We start from the raw sequence: 12,708 nt of genomic DNA, 5'->3' as shown, positions 1-12,708 counted from the left end.
TTTTTTCGGCGATCTAACCCCGTTTGGATCGGTGAGTGTTGATTTGTGTGTGTCGTCACTGGAGCAACGCCTTGCAGCAGGGTTGCTCCGTATCCTCCTGACTCGTGCTGGCATTGAGTCCAACCCGGGCCCGGAGGAATTCTTCTGCTGCGTTTGTRCGAAAAGGCTCCATCCAAACTCCACCTCGGTCAGGTGCAACACATGCAGTGGATGGAGCCATCTTAAGACCTCACGTTACGTGGCCCCTTGTTGCCTACGCAATACTGCGACGCTATCCTCTACGGCTGTGCAACCAGCACATAGTGCGCGCGCTGCGCCGCCACCCACCTCGAGTGGCCAACAGAGGACCTCCACGGGTCCCTGGAGGTCAACTAGGCAACGTAGCCCCCAATCTGACTTGTCCCCCCCTAACCTTCATCCCGCTCCAATCCACGTGCGAGAAGAATCAGCAACTCTTGGTTCCTCACACAGTCTGTTCCGTGTGTCAGACCGCCATACGTCGGAACGTCACATCAGTCAAGTGCAACTCTTGTGCTGGCTGGTGTCACTTTCCGCCGTGTTCCGGCCTGCGTACCACACGCGAGTGGAGTGAGTCGTACGTTGTCCTATGCTGCAGGAGTCTGCCCCCGCAACACACTACAGTGGCGTCGCCAACAAACACCCTAGTGCGACAACCGCCCCGGCGGGTTCTGCAGCTGTAACAAATACCACCCACACGTCCCTCCCTCACCCCCACGATCACCCACGGACACCCGCGACAAACCCGGCTACTTCAATTTAACTGCAACGGACTCCAGAGCAAGATCGAGGAGATAGTTGCACTTATGAATCGGGAGCGCGTATCGATAGCTGCGGTCCAAGAAACCAAGCTAAACAGCCGCTCAGATCTTCTGAGTTGTGCAGGTTTCAACGTTATACGTAAAGATCGTGAGCGAGATAATGGGGGTGGCCTAGCCTTCATATTGCACAGCACCGTGCAGTATCGTCTAATCGATGAAGACATCGACCGCAAGGACGCTACCCTAGAATGTCAGCGCATAGCTGTCCGGTCAGGCGATGTCGAGTTCGAAATATTTAATATATACATCCCCCCAGTTACATGTTGCCCTGCAGGATATCACCCGAATATAGATGCGCTACTTCGTGGTGAAACCCGTTTGGTGCTAGGCGACTTTAACGCGCACCACGATCTTTGGCATTCCAGTCTGTCAAATGACCGTAGGGGGATGGAGCTGGCGGAACAGATTGACGATTCGACATTCTGCACAATGAATGACGAAGCCCCCACCAGAGTTATGGGCACTTGTAGTAGCTCGCCCGATATTACAATCGCTAACGGTGGTCTGATAAATAGCATAACCTGGCGACCTATGCTAACTCTCGCATCAGACCATCTACCCATAATTATCTCGATCGAGAAACCTGCCGATTTCGTTTCTGTGGACAACCGCACCTTCGTTAACTTCAACAAAGCTAACTGGGTCGGCTTCACAGAATTTACTGAGAGCACCTTCAAAGCTCTACCCATTCCTACGGACGTATGCGTTGGCGAACGTCAATTCCGCAAGGTGATCGCAGCAGCTACCGCTCGCTTCATACCAGCTGGACGAATAGCGGAAATCCGCCCTAACTTCCCAGCCGAAGCAGCCGTTTTAGCTAATGAGCGCGACACCTTACGCCATGCCGATCCCGGGGATCCCCAAATAAGGGATCTCAATTTGGAGAGTCGGCGTATGGTAAACCAACATAAGCGGACGAAATGGATAGAGCACCTGAAGTCCTGCAACCTCTCCACCGGTGTGAGTAAGCTTTGGCTACTGTTGTCCAACCCGAAGAGTCATGACGACCGAGCTGAAGTTCAATTCAATGGTCATGCCTCTTCGGACCCGAAGAAGTGCGCGTGCTATTTTAGTCGGCAGTTTACACTGCACCCTTCGGTAGACAAAGCCAAACGATGTGTTAACCGACGGCTGCGCAAAATGCCAAGCGACGGCGCGCCACTTACTTTCACCGATGAAGAGGTTCCGGGTGTCATCAACAAAGCAAAATCTTCCAAAGCCATTGGCCTTGATGGAATCAACATGCTAATGCTAAAGCATCTAGGCTCGACGGGAGTAAAATATCTCACCAAGRTCCTCAACCTGTCACTAACCACTCTTCAAATACCCGATGTGTGGAAAGTCGGAAGAGTGGTCCCACTACTGAAACCTGGGAAACCCGCCAACAAAGGGGAATCTTATCGTCCGATAACTCTCCTCTCTCCAGTAGTGAAGACACTTGAGACCTTGTTACTCCATACCTTCACTCACCATCTGAGCCTAGCCAGCCACCAGCATGGATTCCGTAAAATGCACAGTACCATCACAGCACTTAGCATCATAAACGCTCGGATAGTTCGTACCCTCAACCAGAAACCACCCTGTAAGAGAACGATCCTAGTATCGTTGGACCTGTCAAAAGCTTTTGACACGGTCAACCACACAACGCTACTGCAGGACATCGAGAAAACCACGCTTCCTCCAGGGCTCAAGAGGTGGACCATGAACTATCTGAACGGTCGCCAGTCATCCGTACTATTTCGAGGTGTAACATCTAAACTGAGAAGAATTAAACAGGGGGTTCCGCAGGGTGGTGTCCTCTCCCCGCTACTGTTTAACTTCTACATCTCGAAACTCCCACAACCACCTGAGGGGGTTTCCATAACCTCGTACGCTGWTGATTGTACGATATTGACGTCGGGCAATGAAATCGATGGCATGTGTCCGAAGGTTAACAACTACCTCTCCGACCTTTCTCGTTTCCTCACTCAACGGAACGGACGGCATCAAAATTCCGATTGTCAATAACCCTAAAATTTTAGGTGTTACCTTCGACAGTCTATGCTCCTTCTCTCCACACAAGACCGCGATCATCGCCAAAGTACAGAGCCGCAACAAAATCCTCAAGTCTCTAGCCGGCAGCACATGGGGAAAAGACATAGAAACGTTGTTGGCAACTTACAAGGCAATCGGCCGGCCGGTCCTCAACTATGCAGCACCCATATGGTCGCCTGGATGCAGTAGCACGCAGATGAGGAAACTACAAACTTGCCAGAATACAGCACTCCGGACCATGACGGGATGCCTCCTGATGTCTCCCATCGAGCACCTACATAGCGAGACGCTTATGCTCCCAGTCAAGGAGCATAATGAACTCCTCTCCAAGCAGTTCCTGCTAGGATGTTTTCGCAGAAATCACCCTCGCAGTCATCTGCTTGGAGCGGAACCGCCTCCTAGGAACATCAGGAGGTCATTGCTTGATCACGTCGACGAAATCGAACAATACGCCGAAGGACCTTGGACGCTACAGACTTCCGACAGGCACTGACCGCCATTCACAGTGAAGCCATTGACACCTTCACTGACTCCCTCCACGTGAATGGCGTACTTGGAGTCAAATCACCACCAATAGCAGACGAAGAGCTCGAGTTGCCGCGAGTGACCCTTGCGCAACTTCGTTCTTTCTATTGTAGCAGTTTAAACTCCTACCTATTAAGAATAGACCCAGACATTCCCAACGTATGTCCTGCATGCAACGAGCCTCCGCATGACAATGAGCACCTCTTTGCATGCCCAACCAACCCCACTCATCTAACACACTTTTCCCTCTGGTCCGACCCCGTCGAAACAGCACGTTTCCTGGGCCTCCCGTTAGATRACATCGACGACAACACAGATGGCTATCACCATCCCAACGGGGACTGATAACCGTTAAAACAACAACAACAACAACAACCACATGGGAGCATGGGACAGTCAACAGAAGACCTTACCATCGAAACCCTTCAGTTCGAACGGAGGAAACAATCGCTGCTGTAGCTGCTGCCATACAAAACAATCCACGTGTTTCGACAAGAAGCTTATCTGCTCAAATGGGTGTATGCAGACAGTCATTACAGTCAATTATGCTGTCTCTTATACACATCTAGATGTGTATAAGAGAMCGCTGCAGACTTGCCGATTCGCTTGGAATTTTGCTTCAAATGGTGGATTAAAACATCTTGAACTGTCTTTCATGTCTGACGAGGCCCATTTCGATTTAAACGGCAACTTAAACAAACAGAATTGTCGAATATATAGTGCTTCCAACCCACAGATACTCCATCAGACGGAATTGCATCCACTTCGTGTCGCAGTGTGGTGCATTGTCACATTTAAATTCCATTATTTTTAAAACTAATTAAGCTATATTTAATAAAATTGAATGAGCTTTAACATAAATAAAAGGAAAATGAATTCCATACATTGAAAAAAAAAATGATTTGAGTTTCTTAATGTAGCAAAATTCACCAGCCACCCTGTGTTGTTATTCTGTAAAAACTGTTTATTAATCAATAAAAATAAAAATAATTACTTGAAAATATTATATTTTGTTTACAATTTTACAAAATTTTAAAATTAGGAATCAAAAAATTCAACCCTGCATCAGCTGACAATTTCGGCAATTAAAGCAGTTCAACTATATTCTTACATTAGRGCAGGTATTGCGGGACCGCGTACTAAGCTGCCCATACCAATGGGATGCTTCCCAAGTATCTTCCTGGCTGAAGTTTTTGCCATATGTCAGTGCGCTGGAGTCAACCGCAGCCGCAACCAGCGCAGTGATAGTCAAGTGGCACTAAAACCGATATCATCATATGAGACCAAATCGCTTTCAGTCGAGGAATGCATAGAAAAGTTAAGCCGCCTGTCCTTGTGCAACCGGGTGCACCTAATTTGGGTGCCAGTGTACAAAGGAATAGAAGGAAATGAGAAGGCCGACGAACTGGGCCGTGCTGCGGCAGCGTCCAAGGTGATGGGACCAGAACCACACATAGCGGTAGGATCGAACACTCTTAAGGAGCTGCTCCGCACGGAGGAGAGAGTTGAGAGAGAACGACAGTAAGTATGCGCCAAGCTGCTTTTAGGAGGGTAGAATCTTTCCAGGTTCAAGGAACGAGTTCACCTCCCCCGTACACAGGGCACTGCAAGCTCAGGAAACTGTGCTAACTGCCGGTTTTGCGAAAAAATTAAATGTTGTGCTATGCTCTGGCATAGCTTTAGCAAAAAATTGGGAGCGGTAGCAGAGCGGAGCTAATGAAAATTTTCATGTGCTACAGCTCCCGCATGTGCTTGTTTTTTTTTTCTTTTTTACTATAATAGATGCGTATGAATGTTTTAAATTACGAAAGGTGTGATTTAAATACATTGTTATTATGATAAGTAATATTTTAGGATATTCTAATAGTATGTCAGATATAAGACATACATATACATATGTATATATATATTACATAATTTAATTAGAATGTTTTCAATTTTGCATGAGTTCATATCAATTAATATGATTGCATGTAAACGTATAAAAATATAAGCAAAAAACCAGCATACATCTGTAATAGAACTGTATATTTCAGAGCATACTTTTCATTTAATGCCCAGCTCTGTTAACGCGCCACTGAGCTAGCTTTGGTGAAACGACGATGAGCAATTTGGTTAGCTTTTGACAATTCACACGTTATTTTTTTTTTCACTGCAGACATTATAAAAGTGTGTTATTTTTAGTTATAGCTGAAAACGCAAATGAATTGTACAAGACACAAAAACATCCAAATTTACTCGGACTTAAAATAGCACAAATAAAAATAGTTTGGTATTGAATATTAAAAAAATATTTTCGTGAAATCACGTGAACACAATTTTATAAACCTGTATCATAAATTATTTATTATATTGAAATATGACGTTTTTGGAAGAAATTACGTTCTCCTTTTTCTTTGATTCGTATTTAATTTATAAATCTTCAATAAAATTGGTCCAATAAATTATGACTTCAATCTTTTTTAAGCTTTTACTTCCTCAGGTTGATTCCGTTTTATATGTGGATACAGATGTTATATTCTTGTCACCTATATCAGATATTTGGAAATATTTTGGACGATTTAATGCATCTCAGTTTGCAGCTCTTACCTCCGAACATGAAGATGAAAACATGGGTTGGTACAATCGGTTTGCACGACATCCTTACTATGGTCGCATGGGGGTAAATTCAGGAGTAATGCTAATGAACCTTACTCGTATGCGCATTCACAATTGGGTCTCACATATAGTTCCCATTTACAATGAGTACAAGCTACGTATCACGTGGGGTGATCAAGATATCATTAATGTATTTTTTTATTACAGTCCAGGTAAATCTGAACAAGTATATTTTAATTCATATTAACATAACTTAGTATAAATATTTTAGATACGCTTTTACTTCTACCTTGTCAGTACAACTACCGACCAGATCATTGCATGTATATAAGTGTTTGTAATGTATCCGTTGAAGGAATAAAAGTGATGCACGGCAATAGGGGTTACTTCCATTCCAATAAACAGCCTTTGTTTAAGGCAGTATATGAAACAGTAGAAAGCTACAAGATTGATTCAAATCCATACTTAAATTTTGTAATACCATTAAAAGCATCATTAAATGATAAGGTCATAAAAGAAACAAAATGTGGCCTACTAACTGAAGAAACTTTCCATAACGCAAATAAAATATTTGGAAGATATCAATCGTTAACGTATTCTCGTAACTGAATTTAAAATATTTATTTAGTCATAATAACAATACTAATGGTACAGGCCCTAACTTGAGCGAACGTTTTATTGTTTGGAGAATAAATATCAAAACTGAACGTGTCAGTGCTGTCATAATTTTGTTTTTTGCATTATTTAATAATTGAGGAATTCAATGGTAAAACTATCTTTCATTTCATTTACAATTAAATATTTTTTTAACGATTGTTACGATTTAAAATAAATGCAGAGCAGAAATATAACGTATTATGAATTCTTTCCGCTAAAGTATTAATAAAAAATTGGCTCCATCCCCTTTGTCGCTATCGTTTTAAAAGAAATAAGAACGTCTATGTGGCATCCCTATTGGGATTCCCCATTTTAGAACGAATATAGTAACAACATATTGTATAAACACTCGTCTTTAATAATTGAGATGTGATATAGAAATGAACGAGATTATTTGAAGTGAATATGAAGATTTCTAACATAGAGCAATTGAAAATTTTAGCCACAGAATGCAAACAAAAAAGTTTAATAAAGGGAATAAAACTATTGAATTTCGCTAGTTTTTGAAGGGATATTCATTTGCACCTTCATGTCGTGACGGAGACAGTTGGCATAAAGTAACTAATGATTGTAATATTGAAAGCAGGGAAGATATATAAATAAAAAAATAGAGATATTTAGAAATATTGTCTGCAAAACAACAAATAACGTACGATTCAATGGCGACATATGTAAACGACATTCAGAAATCATATCCCAACTGGAAAAATTGGTATTTAATAAAATATAAGATCGATCATGTTCTGGTAGACACCATGCTATGTTGTAGCAAAGATACACACCCGCCTGCAGAAAAAAACGCACGTTAACAAACACAAGGAAGGTTCGACGTAAAGYTGAATGATTTTCTACTCGACTTGCACTCCTGCTCTCTGAGAGCACGTTTCAACGACTAGGTATATAGGAACGGCATTTCAAGCTCCTTACGTACAGCTGCAAAAGAAACCATTTGTTCTCCGAAAATGCAAAAGAACAGCTGGTACGACGAGGAGTGCCGTGTCGGAGTGGAAAGAAAGCGGACTGCCGTGCGGGATGGAATAGTTACCGACAGTTGAAGGGGGAAGCGAGACGCATTTGAAAACAGAAAAAAAGAAGCCAAAATGCGTGAGTACRAAGAGCTTGACAAGCTGGCCGACAAGGGTAATGCTCGAAAATTCTACGAAAAAAATGCGGTGACTAACAGAAGGTTCAAGACTGCAGCATACTCTTGTAGAATCCCAAGAGGTGATCCACCAGAGCATACTACAATTATGGAGGTATCACCTCCCCAATCGATGACGATGAATGGATGCCCGACCACAAAGAAGTTCGAATAGCAATTACTCGTCTGAAGAACAACAAAGCGGCGAGGCTGATTGATTGCCGACTGAGCTATTCAAAGACTGCAATTTCTTGTAGAATATGATCGAATTTAAGCAATTCTCACGACAGCCGGTCCTATGTACTGAAATTTACTCGGATTTCATCCGACCAAGGGCTGTTTTTTCAGCGATCTAACCCCGTTTGGATCGGTGTGTGTTAATTTGTGTTTGTCTTCATTGGAGCAACGCCTTCCAGCAGGGCTACTCCGTATCCTCCTGACTCATGCTGGCATTGAGTCCAACCTGGACCCCCCCCCGTACCTTCGAAAACTTTAACAAAGCAAACTAGGTCGGCTTCACAGAATTTACTGAGTGCATTTTGAACGCTCTACCCATTCCTACAGACGTGTGCGTTGGTGAACGTCAATTCTGCAAGGTAATCGCAGCACTTACCGCTCGCTTCATCCCAGCTGGACGAACAGCGAAAATCCGCCTCAACTTCCCAGCCGAAGCAGCCGTTTTAGCTAACGAGCGTGAGACCTTACGCTATGCCGATCCCGAAAAGACATCTATGTTTTTACCCGCGGCTGCGCAAAATGCCAAACGACTACGCGCCATTTACTTTCACCGATGAGGAGGTTCAGGGTGTCATCAAAAAAGCAAAAGCCTTCAAATCCATTGGCCCTCATGGAATCAACATGCTAATGCTGAAGCATCTAAGCTCGACGGGAGTAAAATATGTCACCAAGGTCCTCAACCTGTCGCTGACCACTCTTCAAATACCCGATGTGTGGAAAGTCGGAAGAGTGGTCCCACTACTGAATCCTGGGAAACCCGCCAACAAAAGGGCATCTTGTCAACCAAAAACTCTCCTCATCCCTGTAGTGAAGACACTTGAGACCTTGTTACTCCATACCTTCACTCACCATCTGAGCCTAGCCAGTCACCAGCATGGATTCCGAAAAGTGCACAGCACTTAGCGTCATAGACGCTCAGATAGTTCGTGGCCTCAACTAGAAATCACCCTGTGAGAGAACGACCCTCGTAGGGTTGGACCTGTGAAAAGCTCTTGACACGGTCGCACACATAACGCTACTGCAGGACATTGAAAAAACTACGCTTCCTCCAGGGATAAAGAAATGGACCATGAACTATTTAAGCGGTCGTCAGTCATCCATACAATTTCGAGGCGAAACGTCTAAACTAAGAAGAATTAAGCAGGGGTTCCGCAGGGTGGTGTCCTCTCCCCATTAGTGTTTAACTTCTACATCTCGCAACTACCAGAGGGAGTTTCCATAACCTCGTTCGCAGATGACTGCACGATATTGACGTCGGGCAATGGAATCGTTGGCATGAATTCCAAGGTAAACGACTACCTCACCGACCTTTCTCGTTTCCTCACTGCACGGAACCTCACACTTTCCTCCACCAAATCCACAGCGAGCATATTTACGAACTTGACGAAGGAGACTTGAACTTTATATTGCAGTCGATGGCGTAAAAMTYCCGATTGTCAATAACTCTAAGATTTTAGGTTTAACCTTCGATAGTCTATGCTGCTTCTCTCCTCATACGACCGCGATTATCGCCAAGGTACAGAGCCGCAACAAAATATTCAAGTCGCTAGCCGGCAGCACATGGGAAAAGACAAAGAAACGTTGTTGGCAACTTACAAGGCAATCGGCCGGCCGGTCCTTAACTACGAAGCACCAATATGGTCGCCTGGATGCAGTGGTATGCAGATGAGGAAACTCCAGACCTGCCAGAATACAGCCGAGTTGCAGCGAGAAACGCGAGTGACCCTAGCGTAACTTCGTTCTGGATGTTGTAGCAGGTTAAACACCTACTTATCCAGAATAGACCCTGACATACCCCACGTATGTCCTGCATGCAACGAGTCTGCGCATGATACTGACCATCTCGTTGCATGCCCTACTAACCCAACCTATCTAACACACTTTTCCCTTTGGTCCGACCCCGTCGAAACAGCACGTTTCCTGGACCTCCCGTCAGATGACGACGATGACAACTTAGATAATCCTTACCATCTTAACGGAGACTGATAACCATTAAAACAACAACAACATTGGAATTTAAATGGGCTCCGTCTACTTCACAAAAAGGAGGCCCCATAATCTTCGCCAACTACCGTGAGAAAAGTCTCCTCAACATCGCGTATAAGGTTCTTTCGAGCGTATTGTGCGAAATATTAAAGATTGGATCTAATCAGTGTGGCTTCAGGCCTGGCAAATAAACAACTGAACAGATATTCACCAGGCACAAAATCTTGGAAAAGACGCTAGAAAAGAAAATCGACACTCACCACCTCTTCGTCGATTCCAAAACTGCTTTTGACAGCACGAAAAGGAGCTGTCTTTGTGCCGAAATATTTGAATTTGGTATCATTCGCAAAACCGATCGATTTCCGATGATTTCGAATGCAGCTGTACGTAAGGAGCTTGAAATGATGCCCCAGAGTTCCTTAAAACCGTGTTGTTGGTTAGTGCACGCAGATAATAGGAGTGCAGGTCGAGTAGAAAATCGTTCGTTTGTTTGTTGTGATTGCGAGTTTTCGACGTGGAATCTTAGTTACAGTGGACCAGTAAAGTTTACATACACCTAGTTCTATTAAATTACGACAAGTTTATTTGTTTCAAAATGAATAAATTTTGCGTTTTTTTTCTATCCTTTTCAAAATATGTATATTTAACACAAAATATAGCATATGAATATATTTTTTTTAAAGTTAATTTAATTTTTTAAATTTGTTTTTGCCCTACATTTCGTCTCAATTATTGTCTCTAGACGTCGAAGTATGTCCTCACTCGATTTCTAGTATTATTTGCGGATATTTTGACCCACTAAGTCGATGATTCAGTTTTTTGGTCTTATTTTGAAGAAATTCGATTTTTTCGAATACGATTTTCTAAATAGTTCCAGATATTTTGAATAGGATTAATGTCTAGTGTTTGCTCGACCAATGGAGTTATTTTTAATTCCATGACAACCCTGCACGTACAAGATAAGTTGTGTTTTGGGTCGTTATCCTGTGGTAAATAAAAATGACTGTTATTAAGAGCCGATTTAATCACACTTAAAATTAATTTTTTGTTTAAATGTTCAGATACATTTGCTTATYCATTTTTTCACTAAAAAAGTCCAAATGTTCGACTCCAGATGCAGCCATGTACCCCCAAACCATAACATTACTCCTACCGTGCTTTACTGTTGGCTATAATTTTTTTTTTTTTTGGTAAATTCCTCATTGGTCTTTCTCCATACTTTTCGTGATCTATGCGAACCAAACAATTAAATTTTGATTCGTCGGTGAACACAATGTTTTCCCAAAACCAATACGGTTTGTTTAAATATTGTTTAGCAACCGCCGACCTCTTCTTTTTATTAAGCTTAGATAATGGCCTAGAACGTGCGATTAGTATTTCAAAACCAGAATGTGTTGATAAACATAAATATCCGAACATTTTAAGAAAAAAATTTAATTTTTAAGTATGCTTAAATCGGCTGTTAATAGCAGCCACTTCTACTTTCAACATGATAACGAGCAAATATTTTGGTCCACTAATTATAAATTGAATTTCCAGTTTGCCCACTAATAAGTTAATTAAAGCGGTTAAAAATATACCCCGGTATTTCTGTATAAAGATGGTGTAATTTAATTTTTTGTCAAAAGCAATAAACGTCATTTTATAACCATCATTGAAAATAGTTTATATAAATAAAAGAGTATAAATAATATAAATCTACCTTCACTTACTAGCCGTAGGGAAATGGAATAATATTCTAAGTAAAATTTCTGAATGGAACAGGAGTTACAAGGTAGACATATCATGGAGAAATCCCTATCATTCAAGTCTTTATCTAGTCATCCTGTTTTCAGATGTTCAAAATCAATAACTGACGAAGTGATGAATTTGTGTATCAACCAATGTTACCTTATCTGCCATGCCGTAAATCCGCACATCGGTAGAAAAGTGGTGGCGCAGAGCGTTAAAAAATCAGGAAAAATCCGACACCGCATATTTTCTATAAAAAGAGACTGTTCAGGATTTAAGTTCTTTAGGAAGCAGTCCTGCGCATAATTAGTAAGGACACAAACCAATACCAGTAAGATGATTGCTGAATTCTGAATGATCAATACAATTGTGTCCTCCTTTTAGCCTTGTATTCGTAGTCTAGTAGTTTCACTCTAGCTTAGTGAATGTATGCATATATATATGAGGAACTTATTCGATCCGTATTAGCAAATGACAGAAGCAGCTAATTGCGATCCGGACAGTATTGAGTGCGATATGATTCGTGGACAGATGAACAAACATTTTGAAATTTTTATTGAGTATCATACGGACCTGGTGTCTTCAGCACAGGCCAGCGAATTGACCACACATAACGACTTCTTGGCAGCTACGGAGTTGCTGTGTTCAATTACGTCGTATATGTGGCACTGGTGAAGGTGGAATTTGTGTGGTGGATCAATTGGAMATGCGATTAGATTCAAGTAAGATTCCTGTTTTTAATGGTGATCCAGCGAATTGGCTGCCTTTCAAAGATGTGTTTGAGGCACTAGTTGACAATCGCAAGGATCTGGACTCCAGTTATAAATTTAGCAAGTTAAGCCAACATGTCAATCCAGAGAGCGTACCATTGGTCGGTGGACTTTATACAGGCGGCTATAAGCTAGGTGGCTGTGGTAGGAGATGAAACGGAGATTTGATAACCCACGCTTGTAGTGGAAT

The 12,708-nt window shown here is 42.5% G+C and overlaps 1 protein-coding gene across 3 annotated transcripts in view; it reads left to right on the top strand.

The window, feature by feature from the left end:
- Positions 1-6,722, top strand: part of LOC108977141 (glucoside xylosyltransferase 1) — a 34,516-nt gene extending 27,794 nt beyond the window's left edge. For 2 of the 3 annotated variants that reach the window (XM_018946711.1, XM_018946713.1), the window contains exons 3-4: positions 5,866-6,208; positions 6,268-6,722. In XM_018946711.1, coding sequence (XP_018802256.1) covers positions 5,866-6,208; positions 6,268-6,605 — 681 coding nt within the window. In that variant the 3' untranslated portion in view covers positions 6,606-6,722. The remainder of the gene's footprint in view (positions 1-5,865; positions 6,209-6,267) is intronic. The other variant, XM_018946712.1, reaches the window with a different exon arrangement.
- The last annotated feature ends 5,986 nt before the right edge of the window (positions 6,723-12,708 follow it).

The sequence above is a fragment of the Bactrocera latifrons genome, unplaced genomic scaffold, assembly GCF_001853355.1.
Source record: "Bactrocera latifrons isolate USDA-ARS-PBARC rearing strain unplaced genomic scaffold, ASM185335v1 scaffold_847, whole genome shotgun sequence".
Lineage (NCBI taxonomy): Eukaryota > Metazoa > Arthropoda > Insecta > Diptera > Tephritidae > Bactrocera > Bactrocera latifrons.
This window is presented reverse-complemented; position numbering and strand designations above follow the sequence as displayed.